The sequence below is a fragment of the Plectropomus leopardus genome, chromosome 15 (assembly GCF_026936395.1).
Source record: "Plectropomus leopardus strain MGB_pleo_1.0 chromosome 15, ASM2693639v1, whole genome shotgun sequence".
Lineage (NCBI taxonomy): Eukaryota > Metazoa > Chordata > Actinopteri > Perciformes > Serranidae > Plectropomus > Plectropomus leopardus.
In genome coordinates this window covers 5,090,905-5,111,164 of record NC_142190.1, presented here as the reverse complement: position 1 = coordinate 5,111,164, position 20,260 = coordinate 5,090,905, and the positions used below count along the sequence as shown (strand labels likewise).

General features: G+C 38.7%; 1 protein-coding gene across 3 annotated transcripts in view; it reads right to left on the bottom strand.

Annotated features, from left to right (window-relative positions):
* Positions 1-699: 699 nt before the first annotated feature.
* Positions 700-20,260, bottom strand: part of dmpk (DM1 protein kinase) — a 28,605-nt gene continuing 9,044 nt past the window's right edge. For 2 of the 3 annotated variants that reach the window (XM_088088396.1, XM_042499758.2), the window contains exons 2-15: positions 11,373-11,464; positions 10,502-10,585; positions 9,770-9,865; positions 9,522-9,670; positions 8,879-8,972; positions 8,594-8,791; positions 7,161-7,409; positions 6,114-6,193; positions 5,919-6,015; positions 5,565-5,773; positions 4,972-5,069; positions 4,013-4,074; positions 3,681-3,755; positions 700-2,628 (exon numbers count right to left, since the gene is read on the bottom strand). In XM_088088396.1, coding sequence (XP_087944522.1) covers positions 2,527-2,628; positions 3,681-3,755; positions 4,013-4,074; positions 4,972-5,069; positions 5,565-5,773; positions 5,919-6,015; positions 6,114-6,193; positions 7,161-7,409; positions 8,594-8,791; positions 8,879-8,972; positions 9,522-9,670; positions 9,770-9,865; positions 10,502-10,585; positions 11,373-11,464 — 1,685 coding nt within the window. In that variant the 3' untranslated portion in view covers positions 700-2,526. The remainder of the gene's footprint in view (positions 2,629-3,680; positions 3,756-4,012; positions 4,075-4,971; positions 5,070-5,564; positions 5,774-5,918; positions 6,016-6,113; positions 6,194-7,160; positions 7,410-8,593; positions 8,792-8,878; positions 8,973-9,521; positions 9,671-9,769; positions 9,866-10,501; positions 10,586-11,372; positions 11,465-20,260) is intronic. The other variant, XM_088088395.1, reaches the window with a different exon arrangement.

Genomic DNA, 20,260 nt, shown 5'->3' with positions numbered 1-20,260 from the left:
CCAGTTTAGTCAATATGAAATAAATAAATACACTAATAAATAATTATGAGCAGGTAACAAATAAATATGACCGTGAAATTAATCCATTAAATAAATAAATAAAATGAATGAATAAATAATTTTGCACATGCTTGCCCCTTTTATTTATTTAATAGTTATATTTATTTGTTTATTTCCTGCACTTAGTTATCTGTATAGTAAAAGTACAGATGTTACCAGAAAATGACTTTGGTAGAAGTTAAAGTCACCAAGTATTACTTGAGTAAAAGTCTTAAAGTATCTGATATTTACTGTACTTATTTATCAAAAATCAAAAGTTTGGTGAGTATGCAAAAAATGAAGGAAATGTAGTGGAGTAAAAATAACATTTAATTTAGTAAATGTAATGGAGTAAAGGTAAAAGTTGACAGAAATATAAAAACTCAAGTAAAGTACAGATACTCCAAAAAGTACTTAAGTAGCCTATTGTAATGAGGGATTACTACTCTTTATATTACACCACTGCTCATAACTGTTATAGAGGTAAATAGCAAACTGAAACAGTAATTGTGCATATTGGTGCAAGTGTGTATGATCGTATTGTTTTATTTATATATATGTTATTATATATATTAGTCGAAAAGCAACTGCCATGAAGAAATATTTAAAAACACATCAGAATAAAACAAAAACCCAATAGTGAAAAAAACATAATAAAAATAATGTTTAATGCCTGTATTTTATTTTCAGTGCCAATATTTGTTTTAGTGCCAATACAACTTTGTTTCAACACGTGATTTAATGAATTGTTTTATTTTATTTCTAAAAATTACTGTGCCATGCATAAATAATATACCCAGCCCAAACAGGCTTACAATACACCATTATTAAGAAAAAAGACCTTAAAACAGAGAAGCAATATAAATTACAAATAATACTAAACAAATACACCATCCTGATGTTTCTCCAAGCTCCAGAAACTAAGGTAGCCAACAACTTACAGACATTCTCTTCTGTCATTAAACGTGCAAAAACTATTTCTCAAATACAAGTGTTTCAATGCCAATGTTTTCTTTTTTCAGCTCTGTTTTTGTTGTCAGTACAAAATTTCATTTTAAATGCCAAAATTTCGAGTCCCTGTCATGGCTCTGTAGAGGTCATTGTAGTGTAGGGAGCCGTGGCAGCCAGCAGAGTTAATACGAGAGTATAAACAAATTAATAGTGAGAAACGAACATTATAATCAGGACCAGATCTATAACTGAGGAAACCACTTCATTGGTTTTGTTTCAGGGAATTTGGGGTTTTTAAAACAACCTGAGGAAGAGTTCACATCTTACAATTACACAAAAATTACACATGATGAGCTTTCAAGCCTGATTCTGTTAAATTAATATTAGTCAAATTCTTAAATGTGACTTTTTTAAGGCAAAAAAAACTTAAATTCAAGTAAAAAGTTATCATACACCCTGAAATATAAACATCAACTTGGATGTTTGTGCCACATTTGGTGAAATTCCCTCTCAGTGTTTTTGAGATATTGCATTCTCAAGAAGGAGACAAATGCAAGGTCACAGTAACCTTTGACCGTTGACCACCAAAAAATTTGAAGAAATTCTTGTACGGTGTTCTTGAGATATCGTGTTCACAAGTATGGGACACACGTATGGACAGATGGCCAACCTAAATACACAACGCCTCCCGCCCACGCTATCACTGGCATGGAGTCTTAAAAATGCAAGAAAAAAAAGCGTAATACAGACATCACTTTCATCAGAAGTAGGGTTGTATTGGGGGACTTTGGACTAGCTTAAGCAATACATGCCTGGTTATAATGGCGGCACTACCTGCGTAAAGATTAGTGGGTGTTACTTTTCCGCTGGTCATAGTGAAGCATGAATAAAACAGCTAATGTCAACCAGCTTAAACATAATGTCTTGAGAGTTCTGCCTGAATTATGTCTATGCTTTCTATTTAACTTTATATGCAACACATCTTCCACCCAACTATATTTGCCTTTATTTACCTTTACCTTTCACACCGTGAGAGCCTGTGGTGCTATGACTCAAGTCAATATACAGACCAATAACCTTTGAAAACTAAAACAGGCACAGCAAAAACATGCCTACAGTAGTGCAACACAAGAACAAACCACCCCGAGGTGCAGTTAAATGATACACAAGAGATCCTGGACTCTTTCTGTGTCACTCAAACATCATTGTCATCGTCACACATTAAAGTCTTTCCTCCGTGTGCTCTCTCAGCTCAGTGCATCTCTGTCCGTGACTTTCAGTCTGGTGAGCAGGTCAGAAGAAGTCCTCGTCATTTCTTCCTCATTAGCTCCCAGTGCTTTGACCTACCTTTCCCATCACATCAGTTTTAAAATCTCGCACGGTCATGTCACTCCCAGCAGCTCTCGTTTTCATTTCCTTTATGTTGGAAAGTTTGGGGTGCTGGGGAGTGGGGCAGGGAGTGAGAGTGGAGCAGGGGCTCAGTCCTTCGTCCTGACATAGTGGGAGAAGTCGGCATGTGCTGACTTTAAGGCACATTCAGGAGAGCTCAGTGTTACAGTGTCTCTCCCAGACTTGGAGCTCCCCCCCTTCTGCACACACCAGCAGGTACGACTCACTCTTCACCTGTGGCAGGCGGACCTGGAGGACAAAAAAACACAACATAATAAGGTTATTTCTTTGGATTAAATTTAAAATAAATTAAATTAAATTGTATACCAGTATAATTCTGGCCTTAAATCCTTTGAGACCAGAGCAAATTTGCTTGATTTCTGCCTAAAACATAAGTGCAGTGAAGAACTTTAGAGGAAATGACCCAAAAATAACAACAAAATTGTTACAAATACAAGAAAATTACCTTGAAAAACCTTTTCGACATAACTTAAAAGTTAGTGTACAGGCTGCCTTAAATTTTTAAGTTGACTTAATTTGAGAAGAATAGTTCAATCATTACAGAAATACCTCAACCTGTCTTCTCAGATTCAGTCAACCTTAAATTTTACAGCAGGCACACACTAGCTTTTTTAAAATTAAAACAATATGTTCCTTTTTACAGTGTAGCCAAAACAAAAAACAACCAAAAAAGTAAAAAAAACAAAACAAAACAAACAAGGAGGTGACCTGAAAAGGGTGTTCAATAATTATTAAAATTCTGTAAAATAATTTTAAATTATTATGAAAATTATAAATATAATTTTTTGGTGATATTTCCTTTTCCTGCAACACTTCTTGCAAAGTTGCTCTTTGATGTTTTTGCATGTTTTTAAAAGAAACAATTTGCTTAAAGGGGGGTAAGAGAGAGAATGAAAAATATCAGATTTTTTTTTAGAAGCCCAGAAACTGTATTTATGGTTATTACAATTATATATTTAAAATATGTTCATAAAAAAGTTTGATTTTTGGTACTTTTTTTAAAGTTAATTCCTTATTTCTTTGCTTATTGCTTGTTTTTTTTTCTTTTTCAGATAATTTTCTTTCAGTTTTTACTAATTTGTCACTATTTTTTGTGTAATTTCTTTTTAATTTGCTCATTGCCCTTCTGCCCTCAAAGGATTAATTACACCCTTTTCTCAGTGACTGTAACTAATTACAATAACATTTATTTTGTTATTTAATTCCTGTAACTAGTTGCATGTAACTTGTTACTCCCACTGGCTGAAGCCTAAATGACAGGTGAGCGTTTGTGTCCGTACCCTGTGGAACAGGAGCAGGTGGCGGTGGAGAGGAATCACCAGCGGGTAATGGCAGCCTGGGGGCGCTCTCTCCCTCTGTAACACATGCAAGTCAGACCAGTGAACAGACGGCAGCTTTGCAGAAACACAAATAGAGGCTGGCTGCTTGAGTAAGAGCGCGGCCAGCTCTATAAATGTCATATCATACAGAGAAACTCTGATTAGAAAGCCTGGTTACTTACGCAACAAATGCAAATGAATTAGAGAATCAAACATGCTGTTTTAAAAGTGTTTTTGATTTCCATGTCAAGCAGAGAAAGACAATATAAAAAGTGGATTAAAGATAGGCTTACATCCCCTGGTGCGTCCACACAGTGGGCAGGCAGAGCAAGGGATGCTGGGCAGATACTCAGTGCTGTGATTGGAGGAGAGAGAGGAACATCAGAGCCCTTGATGTGCGGCGGCGCTGCTGCAGGCATTCGGCCTTTGGGTGCACTGCTGGCCAGCCAGATTTAACACAAAAACAGTACATGTTTGTGACGATGGAAGGGATGAGAGTGTGACAGAGAAGCGATGGAAAAAGCGGTGACTGAAGTGAGTTTTTGTCATCATACACGGAGCGTGCTTTTGGTCCGCGTGGTTTTGCAACGTCATTATTCACAACACCGTCGTCCATTAGTCCAAGAGCAGAAAGACCCTCATCACTGCCTCTTTAAAAAAAGCTCATGACACTGTATTGATTTATGGAAACGGGCATCCAAGTTCCTGCATACCAAGGCTATTCTTAGAGTGGGTATTTATCACCATGTTCTGACTAAGGCCTCCAATATAAGCAGATGTTGCCAGGACTGTGCAGCTCTGTGTTTATCCAGAGTGGCTCATATTGTCTGGAACTCATTCCACCTCACATTTATGTTGTTCTTAAGATACTGAGGACCGTAAAGTAGCACTTTGGCTGTGTGGATGTCTCTGCGATTAGGTAATGTGACTAAAATACCTGGCGTTTCTGAAAACAGCCACAGATTTTTTTTTTTAACTGACTGGGTAAATTTGACAAAATAAAAACAAAAGCCACGTGTATATGGCTCTGGCTTTTTAATGTTCCATTGCTTTTCATCAACAGTTGCACGGATATTTGGCGGTTTAGCTCTACGGTAACAATCAAAGGATCCATTCCATGTCTGTGGTCTTCAACGTGATATTGGTTTTTATGGTGTCATGACATACAAAATAAAGTGAAACAGAGAGGAACAGAAGATGATGAAGATGATGATGATGGCGTGATGAGGGAGCAGGGGTGTTGGTCCCTTGCCTGTCTCTTTGGGGGCTCTCCAGTCCTGCATCTCCCCTTTCAATCTCTCCATTTCTTTCTCCAGCTCGCAATATCTCCTCTCTGCCTCTTGGAGCCGCCTGGTGGATAAAAAAAAGGAAAGACTGTGAGTTTAACACGTTCTCATCCCAACTCGTCACATGGTGCCGCACTGTCAGTGTCCTTCTGCGTCTACTTTTAGGTATCCTTATGAGTCAGCAAATTAAAAAAGAGATATATGTTTACATTTTTTTCTGTAATATATATTTAAATACGTAATTATAATGATTATAAACATAGTGTTCTGGACATTATTCCCTAGATGTTTTATTTTTATTTTCCCATTTTCTAAACCTAATTTTCATGTAATTTTCTTCTCACTTTTTACTAATTTCCTGCACTTTGTGGGCCATTACTTGGCAAGTTGTTTACAGCATTTGCCCCCATGTTTTTGAAAGAAATCACATCAAATCTCTCTGGTTTCAAAGGGTTAATAGAGGGACATTCATCAATCAAAAACTGAAGAAATACATTTTGGAAATCAAAAGATTTTGTTTTGCATTGTTAATAGAAACAATCAGTTAATCAGTTGTTACCTCTGCAAGCTTTCGTCGAGTCCTGATGTTTGGTCAGTCTCCTCCTCCTCCTCCTCCTCCTCCTCCTCTTCCTCTTCCTCCTCCTCCTCTTCCTCCTCCTCAGTGGTGGTGTGGGTGGATGCAGTCGGACCTTGCTCCAGGGTGAGCGGGAGCTCCAGCAGTGCAGGAAGGCCATCTTGTAGCGTATCTGTGAGCTGCCACAGCTGACTCTGAATTCAAACCATCAGGTCCAGCACAACATGGAAAACATGAAAACACAAAGCTGTGTCATAAATGCCGAATAGAAGTTAACTGGTGCAGCATTAAAAACGGACAAATAAGAGCTCTGCAGACTTCAGGGTGACGATAACTCACCAGTTTCTCCGGTTTGTAGAGACTCTCACAGTCCCTGAGCCTTGTGTGGTCAATCTGCATCATGATGTCTTGACTGCGGTCGATGGCCCCCGTCTGACTATAAAAGAGAGACACATTAAACACCATCCAGGAAGACTTTATATAAAGATAGCTGAGGGTCATTGGATGTACGTGAAGCATTAACCATGAGTTTACCAGGTAGCTGTGTAAGAGTATCCAACAAAAGCCAAGTGTACTCCGACTGGAGCTCTGTCCATCACATCAGACAGCGTCTCCTGCAGAATACAACAGATAACACATTTTTTTCATGGTTGTGCTAAATTATCTGTTATTAAAGGCCACAGAAAAATGGATAATTTGTCATTTGGCTCTTGATTATTCATAAGATTATTTGGGGTTTACTGCATCCCCCATAGAAAAGTTTGAACCATTAACTTTTTGAAACCTGAGCAATTTGGCTTAATTTCTTTCAAAAACATGGGAAGAAGGCAATGATGAAGAGGAAATGATGCCAAAATTAGCAAGAAATTAGTAAAAAGAACAAGAAAATGACCTGAAAATTAGTTTTTTAAAAAAGGAATGAAAAAGACAGTAACAAAACAAATAAGGCAAACAACACAAGCAAAAAGTGCTTATTTTTTCAATAATTCTGTGAGATAATTTAAAATATCATTATGATAATTATATAGTTTTTCCCTAGCTTTTTTCCTTTTTTCCCTAAACATCCTCAAGCCCTTTTAAAATAACTTTCTTAATCTACTTTCTTTTTTTTCACAATTTCTGGAACATTTCTCATCAAGTTGCTTGATAAGAAAAAAAAGATAATGGAAAAGAAACCGAGAAAATTACTTGGAAAAGTAATTTTCTCGGTTTCTTTTCCATTATCTTTTCATAATAATTCTGTGACATTGTTTAAATATTTATTTATGATAATTATAATTGTATATAATTTCAATAGTTTTTTTTCTCCCGTTTTCTACCTTTTTAAAATAATTTTCTAAATCTATTAGTTTTTTGCAATTTGTGAAACATTTATAACCAAGTAGCTCATTGCCTTTTTTTCCCAAATGTTTTGATTTCAATTTGCTCAGGACTCAAATCTTTTAAATACTTGTGAAAGGCATCTGAAAGCAGCACAAGGAAAGTGATGCTGCACGAGGTTTTAAAGGGTTAACCAGGTTACTCAGATACGATCTCGGCTCCATCATGAGAGCGTGAAGGAAAATTCTCTTGGAAAAATACCATTTCACTGAGACAGTCATCCAAAATGTCAAAGTTGGAGGTGTCGGTTGGGTTGGACACTTCGGGCAGGAAGGGGGCGGGGACTTTATGCAGCGAGCCCCAGTCGAGTCCCGAGAAGAAGGGATGACTCCTGAAGTCACTGGAGCCTTTCCTCCCCAGACGGACTTCCCTCTCGCAGATGAGCCCCGTGATGAAGGAGCGAGCCTTGTCTGAAATCTCAGGACCAGACGGAGGAAACTCAAAATACTCCTGCAGATAAAAATAAATAAAAATTAACCCTTTAACACCTGGATTGACATTAGTTTTGCTGTGCTGCATTCAGACATCTTTAACAAAGCATTTAAACCTGAGAATATTGTTTTAATTTCTTTAAAAAAAAGTGAAAAGTAACTTGAAATGTCCCACAAATTGCAAAACAAATTACAATTTTAAAAAATAAATTAGGAGGTGAGGGATGGAGGATTAGACATTATTAAAAAAACAAGGAAAAATATAATAAAATATAATAAAAAAGAAAAATATAATAAAAAAAAGATATAATTCTTAGAAATATGTATTTAAAATTATGTTTAAGAAAAAAAGTTTTTAATTCCTTCTCAACATAATTTTCTCTAGTTTTTTTTGTGTATTTCTAGGTAATTTTCACGTAATAAATTCCTTGCTCATTTTTGGGCCATTTCGTATTAAGTTGCTCATAGGCTTCTTCCCATGTTTCTGAAAGAAATCCGGCTGATATATCCAGGTTTCAAAAGGTTAAAGGACCAGTCTGAAAGATTTAGGGGGATATATTGGCAGATGTTTGTTTGCGACCTTTGTTAATCATTTAGCTTCCAGTGAAAAGCTCCCGCATGTCTGGATTTTCAGTTATCAGAGAAAAAAAGGGACGTCACATTAGCACGTGTTGGACTAGCCTCCGGCAGCGACATGCCAAAGCGCATTGGAAATACATGGATTTCAAATCTGAAATGGCTTCATGTGGTTTGTGATCAGTTTAAATCACAGAGTCTGTTTGTTTTGGAGAGGAAGAGACCTTTGTGGATAATTCAGCTCACAGTAAAAACATCCTGAATGTCCCGATAAGAAAAAGGTAAACACACATTAGCTTATGAAAGAAAACTGCTGAGTATGCTGTGGGCGAGCAGCTCATCCCAAAGATGCCAAAAGGTGGCATAGATTCATTGAGCTGTAACATGAAACTGCTTTATTTGGTGTTCTTTGCTGGTTTAATCGCATGATTTGTTTGTTTTGGAGAAAAAGAGACTGAATAAATGAGTAATTCAACTCCTGATTAAAACCTCCTGAATCACGAAACTGAAGGAATTCTAACCAGAAATTTCAGCTGGTCTAATTCACCATTAGACAGCACCACTACAACACTTCTGCATTCATATTTTAAACAACTATTCATGGACATTGTTAGTGTGTTCATGTACCTGAAAGTGGATGATCTTGGCGTACGTTTCAGAGATGGACTCTGCGTAGAAGGGCGTGGTCCCCAGCATCATCTCGTAGGCACAGATTCCCAGAGCCCACCAGTCACATTCAGGACCATAACCCCCGCCTCCCTCCACTGCCCGTAAAATTTCTGGAGACAAATAGTCAGGGGTCCCGACTGCCAGGGACGAGTGAACCTGCAACAAAATCAAATGTGTGTGACTGTCACAAAGACGTGTTTGAAGATTTGATGTTTGGCAGTTTGGCAGTGAGTCAGCTCTCACCATCCCGTCCTCCAGGAGCCTCAGACAGGAACCAAAGTCCCCCAGTCTGATGTGTCCTTCAGCCGTCAGCAGGATATTGTCAGGTTTGATGTCTCTGCGTAAGAAATGGGACAGAGGAGAACATTGTCATTTATAATGTTAATAATATACATAAGAAATAACATCTATAATGATTTCATTAATCAAAAACTACTACTGCAAGTTTAGGGCTACATCACGGGAAAAACGGGATGTATGTACAAAATGACTGATTTCACTATCAAGATTTAACCCATTCAGTCCAATAACATTTGGAAAATCTAAAAGAGAGGCAAGATTAAATTATTTGATCCCATACAAGCTAGCAGAGCGCTAAACCAGAGGTCAGCCGCTCGCCAGCGGAAGTTGGCCATGCGCACCACAAGCCGAGTGCCATCTAGTCCCATTATATTTGACAGAAGGCAGACGTCTCTACGGATGATATCTCCAACATCTGACAACTCACGCCAAAACAATCTTCTCCTCAAGAGGAAGAATATGTATTTTTTGTTTTTGGGTGAACTATCCCTTTAAATTACAATTTCTCAATGAATTGTAGGCAGCCAGGGACTGAAACTAATCCAAAAATGTTGAGCATGATTATTTAAAGAGGAGAATCATCTACCTGTGCACATAACCCAGTCTGTGGACGGAGTCGATGGCCATTATCATCTCAGCCAGGTAGAACTGAGCCATGTCCTCCGGGATCCGGTCTCCAAACTTACTGAGCAGAGTCAGCAGGTCCCCACCTACGTAGTAATCCATCACCAGGTACTGAGGGAGGAGGAGGTGGACAGGTGAGGAAAATGGCAACAGATGTGCACAAAATATTCCCTTGACATAATTAACTGGCCATGTTTGTACTGTGCGCACCAGATAGTTGTCGTCCTGGAAGGCGTAGTGCAACTCTGTGATCCAGCATCTGTCTCCCCTCAGTAAAACCTCCCTCTCCTCCTGGTAACACGCTGTCTGTGTGAGACACAAAGACAACTAGATAACAGCCACAAGGAGAAAGACAGACGGCCAAATAACCGTCACACTGAGCCACAAACTGAAAGACACCCAGCTTAAATCAAAGAGCCTCAATTTGACTTTCCTTCCTTTTTTGGCAAACATTATTTATTTATTAATTATTATTATAGTTATTTATTTATTTATTTTCAGTCAGTATACATACAGACAAACATTCAAACACAGACATACTCCACCCATCCCATATCCCTAAAAAGTAAATAAAAGAGGTAAAAAAAAATAGATTAAATAAATTCACTAATTAAAAAAAATAGAATACAAAAGTGCATTGCATTATTAGCAACAGTGACATTGGTTGAAAAATGAAAATTATATATGAATAAAATAAATAATAAAAGAGCAATTGATTTTGTATTTTATTTTTTTATCACAATTTTGTCCACAAAATAAAGAGAGGGAAGAAATTTGCTATTGCATTTGTGGAAAAGACAGATTGAGAGCGTCTAAGTTTCCTTTCTTTTTTCTTCCATCTCAGCTCAGTATTTGCAGCATGAAAAGGTCTTTGTCCTGTGAATGTGAGTGTGCAGCTCTGTGCGTGTGTGTGTGCGTGCGCGTGTGTGTGTGTGTGTGTACCTCTCCTCGCCTCAGCATGTCCCACTTATTCATAATCTTCAGAGCATACACTTGTTGTGTGCTTCGCATCCTCGCCACAGCAACCTGCAACGGTAATGAGACTAAAGTGGTGAGGATGACTGAGAACATTTTTAAATGTGGTTAACCCTTTAAACACCTAGATCAAAGTCAATTTTCACAAGCTGTATTCAGACATCTTTTACTAGCATTTTCTCTGAAACCTGAGAAAACTGGTTTGCTTTCTCTCAAAAACACAGGAAGAGGGTGATGAGCAACTTAACAAGAAATGGCACAAAACTTTGCAAAAAAATAGTAGAAAGTAAAAAAAAATAAATAAAAAAAACCTAAAGAAAGTGCGAAAAAATAAATAAAATAATATTATTTTTTTCTGCAACATGAATTTTAATGTAGAATTTAGGGAATTATGTACATTGTACATTTTTCTCTTATTAAAAAAAACATTATGCACAACTTGGCATGAAAGTAAAAGGCAACAAGGTATGATCTAAAAATTGGGGCAATTATGATATCAAAAAATGAAGGACAAAAGTTAAGAAAACGATATTTAGAATTCTCTTAATTATGCATTTAGAATTATGTCAAAAATAAGAAAGTATTAAATCATTTAATTCTTTAAGCACTATATTGATGCCATTTTCTTGCTGTTGTTTTTCTTATTTTTTCTCCTTATTTTCAGTTAATTTTCTTGCAACATTTTCTAATTTCGTGCTACTTTTGGGGCCATTTCTTGTTAAATGCTCAGGTTTCAAAGGGCTAAAGTGCAGCTCCAGTTAGGTTCAGATACAAATGATCTACATCAACAACCAAAAAAAGGCATTGCTCTTAAAAAGAGATTTTCCTTCCTGCTCACCTCACTGAATGTGCCTCGGCCGATCACCTTCAGGATGTGAAAGTCTTCTCTTTTGATGCGAGTCCGTCTCACCTGCCTCACCAGGGGCTCAGCTGGGATCAGAGGAGAGAAGAGAGAGACTGTCAATATTCAAAATACTATCTATGAGCTATAACGTAGCCTACAGATAAGAGAAGACACCGAAATTATGGTTCACCAGTATGGATTTATAGACCACGAAAATGAGAGATGCAAACTTGAACTTGCACTAAGTATATTTAAATGAAAGGAATTCATACAACCATGCAAAAAGAAGCCCTAAAAACAGTAATATACGGCACAAAAACATTAAGTCATGTTACTTACGATGACTGTTTGTATCTGTATCTTTTGAGAACACAGCTTGTGATTTATACATTTTGTATTTTGATGTGATTAAAAGAAACAAGATACAGACTGTTATCAGAGATACAGATAGGCCGATTTTTTTTCCTCTTTAGTTTTGGACACAGTCGGAGAAGCTGTTCCATCATGAGAAGCTTAGATAGTCATATGATGGCTCAGCTCCATATTTAGCTCCATATCCAACTATTCCATTACAGATTCAGCAGCAGCCACAGCAGGTATCCAGCTGCTCATAAAATTTAAATTACTGCAGCTTTTCTTTGCTTCTTTAACTGGCCCTTTAACCCTCTGAACCTGGATCAGCATCACTTTTCTTGTGCTGCGTTCACACACCTTTCACAAGCTATCTGACCCTTTGAAAACTGAGCAAATTTGTTTGAATTCTTTGTAAAACATAAGAAAAAAGTCAATGACCAACTTGGCAAGAAACGTCCCAAAATATTGGAAAACGTTGTTTTAAAAAAGAGGTAGGTATTATTAGAAAATCAAACAAAAAATAGAAAACTATATTTATAATTACAATAATATTATTTTTAAAGTCTGTTACAGAAAATAATAATAATAATAATAATATTTTTACTTTCAGCACTTTTTCTAGGTTATTTTCTTGTTTGTTTTTGACATATTTATTTGTTTATTTTCAGGTAATATTCTTGCATCTTTTTAACATTCTTTTGTTGCTATTTTTTAGACCATGTCTTTTTATGTTGCGTGTTGCCTTCTCCCTGTGTTTCTCCTTTGTTTGTTTCTTATTTTCAGGTAATATTCTGTTTTGTTTTGGGTTTTTTTAACAATTATTTGCTCATTTTTGGACAATGTCATTTTGTTTTTGAAAGAAATAAAAACAATGTGCTCAGGTTTCAAAGGGTTAAACTCATACACAAACTTCACAGAGGGTTTTGTTTCTTTGCAGGATGCTAACATGTTGACATGGACATTTTGAGCAGAGACGCAGCACATTCCTATAATGACCCTGATTAAGTGTTTTCAAACTCTCAACTGTGAAGTTCCTCTTTAGCGCTCTTTCCTTTTTTTCAGATTTGAGTTTGGCTCTGAAATAACGGCAGCCTCCTATAAAGTTTGAACACACACACACACACACACACACACACACACACACACACACACACACACACACACACACACTTTGCTGCTCTGCGTGTCCTCCCAGCTGAACAGACGATTCTATTCACCATAAAGGGAGTTCCTCTTCAACACAGTAACTGTCTGAATTGGAGTCGCTCTGCGCAGCTAAAAATAGCGGCTATCATTTATGAATCGCGGCAAGTTTTCCAGTCCTTTATTTTTATTTTCATTCCCCACCTCCTCACACACTGAGAGGAATGCAAGTGAGGCAGAAACACAGTCTAAACTGTTTTTAGACAAGCAGAGAAAAAGCGAGAACAACTTCAGGAACACACACACACACACACACACACACACACACACACACACACACACACACACACACACACACACACACACACACACACACACACACACACACACACACACACTGTAGACTCAGAGCTGAGCGTTTCCTGAAGCAACAGGACAATCCTGTGACAAGGATCCTTTATCCACAACGAACATACTAAATGTGGCCCCGGCTCAGTGGACTGGGACAGCCATGTGACCTGTGCTGAGTCACAGGAACAGACAGAGGACCGTGACTGTAGTCACATAGAAATAGACTGTTGAATAGATGGCATTCATTTTGATGTCACACAGCTTTGACCTTCGCACACTTACACTACATACCCGTGTGCATCTTTTAGTCTCATATGACGGCTGTTAAAATGTATTTTCCTGCCAACAGAATGAAATAATAACTCCATTACTCTTCTGTGCAGCTTCACAGAGGAATTTTCAGGAGAGTCTTATTAGTATCTAAACACAAAAGCAGATCAGTCCTCCGAGGTCATGAAAATCACTTTTTACACCCAGATTCTTACAAGATTTTGCTCTGTATTAGAAATAAGTAAAATAATCTCAAAACTTCACTATTAATATTTGGGTAGACAGGTCTCACTCCCAGCTCATCAAATACTGTCGCGTTGTCAGTGGCCTTTACAACACGTTCTCACTCCGAACTCGTCACATGGTGACGGTCAGTCAGTGACCTTCCACGTAAACCTTTGATGTTTTAGTTATCCTTGCTGCATGAACGTATGACGTTACAGGATGCCGCTAAGGTGGTGTCAACAAATGCACGTGGTGGGATGGCGCGGCACGGTCCCTATGTTTACACAACAGCTCGAGCTGTCACAATGTTTGGGATTAGGCACCAAAGTCACAGATAGTTAGTTTTAGGCAAAAGGGGGACGTGGTAAAATGCAGAAACACACACACAAACACACACACACAGGACGCAAACTCCACACTGCCGCACAAAAGTCAGTTGTTTTTGGGACTCATCAACCTCAACACCCACCAGCCCTATAAGCACATTTGCACTCCTTATAATATGTGGTTATACAACGTCATATGTTGACGCAGCAAGGATACCTAAAATATCATAGACAACAGACAGACATAGATGCAGAAGGCCACTCACAGACCGTCACCATGTGACGCCTTCTGAGTGAGACCGTGTTGGCCTTGGAAACGTACACATCAATTGGCATCCACCACCTTAATAACTTTTGGCTGTAGTTTGAACTTTTCAGCCTGTTCACTCCTCAGCCACATCATTATTCACAGTTGCAGATATTTAGCAAAAATCCAACACTGTTTGTTTCTGCACAGGAAATGGACATTGCTGTCCGTTCCTGTTCTCTGCGCTTCCTGCAGCTGTATCCTACCAAAAAAAGCAAAGTCTGTGGAACATTCGCTGCATGTGTGTGCGCATACAGTACGTGCGTATATCCTGAGCCGCTGTGTCTGCTTGTGTTTATTCAAGTCTACCACCGTAAGTGCTCTGCCAACCCCTCTGCCAGCTTCCTGTCGTCATGAACGGAAATTACTCAAGAGCAAAGAGACAGAGAACAGGGTTTTTAAAAAAAATGGATCAATAAGAAAGTGATCAAACGTCTTGGCAAACAGTGAGTTGAGGAGGTGGAATGTCAATCCGCAGGGTTTGCTGATATTTCTGCTTTGTATTTGCACAATTTATCCCCAGCATGTAGCTGCTGTAACGACAGTAAGACACAGTTCTGAATGGGACATAAAACAGTGAGAACAGATGGGACCGGCTGAGCAGCCTTGTGATCATATCTCATGACTGCACATGTTGATGACTAAACACCATTCATAAAATCCATCCTCATATGTGGACAACAAATGTTTTGTATCTGGCTGAAAGGCAGCCCACACAGACTGCTGCTGACCAACGCGAAACCATTTTCTGTTCGTCTTTATGCATGCATTGTGCTACAGAATTATTAAAATAGTATATTTGCTTAATCCTTAGGGCGTGCTTTAATATTACACACACTTGTATTTCTTTTGCTTTGCATGGAAAATATGATTTTCAAATATATATACTTTAATGGCTGTGGGAACCAAAATTGCAGTTTGAATGTGTTTCAGTGGCACACATTTTTTGCCATATGCATGAACACAGCTAAAATTATCAAAAAATGAAGAATGAAAAGCATGTGAAATGCTGCAAACAGTTCCTAAGGGTTAATATTATACAATTAGTAGTATGTTGTATGTTTTTGATAGAAGAGAAGTAAAATTGTGATGGTGTCATTGCTAGCTCCTGAAAATGTTGACTCTGGCTTTGCCCCCATCACTAACCTTCTCGTGTTTGGAAAACCATGTAGGGAGTGACCGGACCATAAGCAAAGCAGACACGGAGCAGGGTGGAGGGAACGCTGCATGAAAACAGAGCTGCTTAGAGGAGAATTTGGTGAATTTGGTATTTCTGTGAGTTACCAGAGGCCTATAAGATCCTCATATTTGTTGAAATCTACAGTGAAATGCTTCTCTGACAGTCTGGCTCAGCTCAAAATCTCTTAATCCACCTGTTTGTCTTGTCATAGCAAAACTGAATCGACCGAGGCCTGCACCGAGCTTCACAGAACGCACAACACAATTAATCAGTGTTAAAGCAGCACTATGCACCTTTTCCCACATTAAAGCCATAGCTCACTGTAATTGCAAATAAACATGTCTTTCAGTTGAGTCTTGTGATATCTAGCTTTAAATATTTCTTTAGCAGGGGATAGTTGGGGAGTAAACTACTGACAGCAGAGTCTGTAGATTATCCAGAGTAAAGAACGCCAGTAAACACCGTATAAGGTGTAAGCGCTGCGTAGATGCACATCCTACACCGCTGCCTGATGTTCACATCCCTAAAAATGTACCACATGTTGTAGCAACGCACACCTTCTGTTTTTGTAAACTAAAATTTTCCGCAGTGGGAGCAACTTTATTTACTTTAATTCTGCAGATAAGACACAATAAATTCTGAAAACAATAAAGCGCCCACAAAGTAGCCTTTGATGTCTTGTGTGTGATTTATCTTTGCTACATTTGAGTAGAGGAAAAGTCCAATAGCTGCCAGGCTAATGTTGGAAACAGGAAATATCATATGTTTATAATAACATTAGCATGTTGTTTAGGTAGGGGGGAAATGTCGAGTAAAAGTCAGTTGTAATGACAGTGAAACTTAATTGATTGAGCCGATTTATAAGCATCCGATTTTGCGATGTTACTTTTTTAAATGTTGCTGTACTGCCGAGTTTTATGTGTTTCAGTTGAATCGATCACCTTCTAAGTCTACATATTACGGTATCCTTCTGCGTCTGCCGTTGACGTTGCGGGATATGGTGGCTGCACGTGGTTATGTTGAGGCAACATTCAGACAGAAAGTGAACACTGGACTCCTACATCAAAGTCCAGGGTTTGTTAGATCCATCCACCAGCCCTCCCACCCAGCCTATAGGGACCTTTGTGCTCATTATTTTACGTCATTAATGGCAGCTTTGCACCTTACGGCGCTCAGCAGCATATCACTTGTATACGACAGGTTCCATCTGGCTGCATTCTCACCTGACGCTGGCCGTCAGCATATCATACTGCCACGCCAGGTGCGTCCAGCTGTCTAGTGGTGTATCATCACACTGCAAATGGTTCTGCCCTGCGTTCTCACTGCCCAGTGGCGTATCATACAGCCGCAAAAGGTGGCTTTTGGCATCAAGATCTCATGCTGAAATCACAGCAAATGTGCCAGTGTTTGACGACTTTGGAGTATGGGCTGCGCACTCACAACAGCGTGCGTAGGCTACGGTGTCGGCTCTGTATAGAGCAGAGGCACAACTATAAATCGGCTAACGGGGATAATGCTTTTGGAAAAACATGTTGCGGTTGATATTTTCAATGTTGTGAGCAGTGCAAACACTTTTAAAGTGCTAATATAAACATTCTCCAAGAAAACCCTTTCTGGCAAAAATCTATTCATTAATTTTAACCCAAACTATGACTTATTTCCTAACTTCAGCAAGAAATCCTGTTTATGTAGAAAGCCCTCTGGGAAAACTTCTCCAAACTACCATCACACCTGATCTGGCATCAGCACCCAGCAGGACCACGAGGCCACAGGGGGTGCATTCCCCTTCCTACATGACATCTACACCAGGTGGTGAAGGATCAAGGCTGGAAAATCATGAACAATTCGAGCCCTCTGACCAATGACCTTTATGAATTGTTGCGGTTAGGGAGGCACTGCCACAGTCGTAGGAGGCTAAGGAGTTACTACTACCCTCAGGCCTTCCAAATCCTTGTATATTTTGCATTTTTACATCCGTATTTCAAGCACAGTACGGGGGGAGTCAAACAAGAATTTCACTGCACAATTAGATATACTGTATGTGGAGTATGTGACAAACAAAACCTAAAAAATGCATTTCCTCTAGCTGTGATGCCTCCGAGATTTTTGCTGGTAGTGTGAAGCTAAAGTCTGGCTAAACCCTGAAATCTGCTTCATCACCGATAGCCCGGTCAACTCTTTGACCGACATCTGATCTTCATTCCTGGACACATGCTGTGGTTAAATTTGGAGTGTCACATCACTGGGGACACATGATAGCCCCATCACCCCCTGGCTACTGGACAACACAATACATACACAAACAGTCCGAGTCACATGCGTGGACGAATTCTGTCAATAACAGAGAGAGAGGATGGATGGACGGATGGATGGGGATGAAAACTGAAGTGTGCTGACATGTCAACAGATGTACACACATAGCAAACACAGGCAGCCATACAACAACGGGCTGCATTTATGAACCATTCGATGTGTTTATGTGCATGTAATTGTCTATAATTGGTAAAAATGTCAAGCATGGCCGGAAGACAGCAGCTGAAATAACCACCATAAAATGTAAGCAGTGAACTTACATCCTATGTTTTCTATACTGTACGTCTGTCGTGGTGTTTTGGTGTCATGACACCATTTAAAATGCCTCCGGGAGGTTCATGAGGGTGGCAGAGGGTTAGTTACTGTTCATGACCTTGTTGTAGTCTCCTGTTGCTCTGAGTCAGAACACAGAGGTCACTGGGGCAAGTGTGTGTGGTCGCTAAGCTCAGCATTGAAATACGTCATGTGCCCAAAATTGTGAGGTCAGTTTAGAGCAATAGTGCCTGCAGTGCGTTCATGGCGCTGTAATCCCTGGAAAATGTCGACCTTGCCTGTCGGTCAGTCTTTAAATGGAATCCAGTTTGGATTTAGATGAATATAAATGATTTAATTTGGTTAATGCAATTTAAAGGGATCAATTAGCTCCCAAATGAAAATGACATATTTTTCCTTTTAAATGCAGCGCTATTTATCAGTCTGGCTTGTTTTGGTGTGAGTTGCTGAGTGTTTGAGATATCGGCTGTAGAGATTTCTGCCTTCTCTCCAATATAACGGAGATAGATGGCACTCGGTTTATGGGCGTTAAAGAAAAAAAACTCAATAGTGATATCTCTTTCCAGAAATCATCAGTTACTAAAGATACTCCATAGATCTTGTTGTGAGCAGTGCCAACCGTATCACAGTGCAGAAGGAAGCGTACATCTACTCATGGATGAGAGGATTTTGCATGTAATGGCGTCCTTCTCAGCTGAGCTGCAACGTAAGCGTGCTCTGTGGTGCTGACTGAGCTAGCAGCAGATGCACTAATATTGTAACTATTGATAAATCTGTGAAATATCTCCTGATTAACCAACAAATCACGTGTTCTAGAAAACGTCAGAAAAATTACAATGACTGTTTCCCAGTGTCCACGCAAACATGTAGAAATTGCTTTTTGGTCTGATCGAAGCCCAAAACCCATTTGTGAGGGAAGAAATCTTCATTTCAGAATGGGGAACCAGAAGGTAAATGTTCTAAATCACTCAAGCGACTGTTCAGGTGGTCAAATATTTTCAGTAACTCAAAAAACTAAAAGTCGATTAACCGAAATTCAATTGATAATTACTGGACCACAAATTATCCTCAACAGTTTATTTCATTTTAGAAATCAATCTGATAAACAAAACAGATATGTAAAGTGTGCTTCAGGGAGCAAATATACTACACTAAGTCCAAGTGCTCTGATCTCCCCTCTACATTGTGTATTATCCCATAGAAATGGTAAAATATATGTGACAGAAAATTTCCTCTAATTTCCCAGCCATTTACAAAAAACATTAGATGGTTACAGAACCAAAAACACAAGCCAGAACTAACAAACTGTGTCTCGGGTGTTTCCAACTATTATTGACCAACTTCCTGTAATCACTTCACACTTCCATATCATTTAAATATTATGTTCCACTTTGGTGTGAGTAATTTACGATACTGAACTATAAAAAAATACAGTGTGAACTTCACTGTTGCAAATGTTCATGTACAGTATAAATGTGTTCTTCATCACATAAATCAGTGTAAAAATGTCATTGAGTAAATGCACTGAGTAAATCACAAAACCTAAAGCTTCACTGACCATTTATAGGCAATAACACACAGCAGACTGCCAGCAGTTTGGGAAAGGATCAATCAACAGTATACAGTCACAATATTTAATTATGACATCGGCTTAAACAAATCTCGTCTCTGTTTGGTAAGCTGCAGACTCTGTCACTTGAGAAGGCTGAAACACATCAAGACGCCATTGTATTAACCTCGGGTGATGTTTTTTAGCAAGATACATCTTGAAGTTATATGTACAGTGATATCTGAGCAGTGGCCTGTTGCTCTGATCAATCCAGCAGCCCTTCTGGTTGACCCAAATGCCCCACGGGCCCCTGTAGTGAGCTCAAGTGAAGGCCTAATGTAACTGTGTAACCCTTACCTCTAACCTTTAGAAACTACAGCAAATTTGCTTGACACCTTTCAAAAAAGAAAAAAAGAGAGCAACGAGCAACTTAAAAAGATTACCCAAAAATGAGCCACAAAAATGATGTAAAAAAAGTTAGGCCTACCAGAAAATTACCGGAAAATTCGCACAAAAAAAGAAAAGAAAAAACAAAATAAATTTAACAATTAAAAAGTGTTAAAATGTGATAATATCAATAAATATAGATAT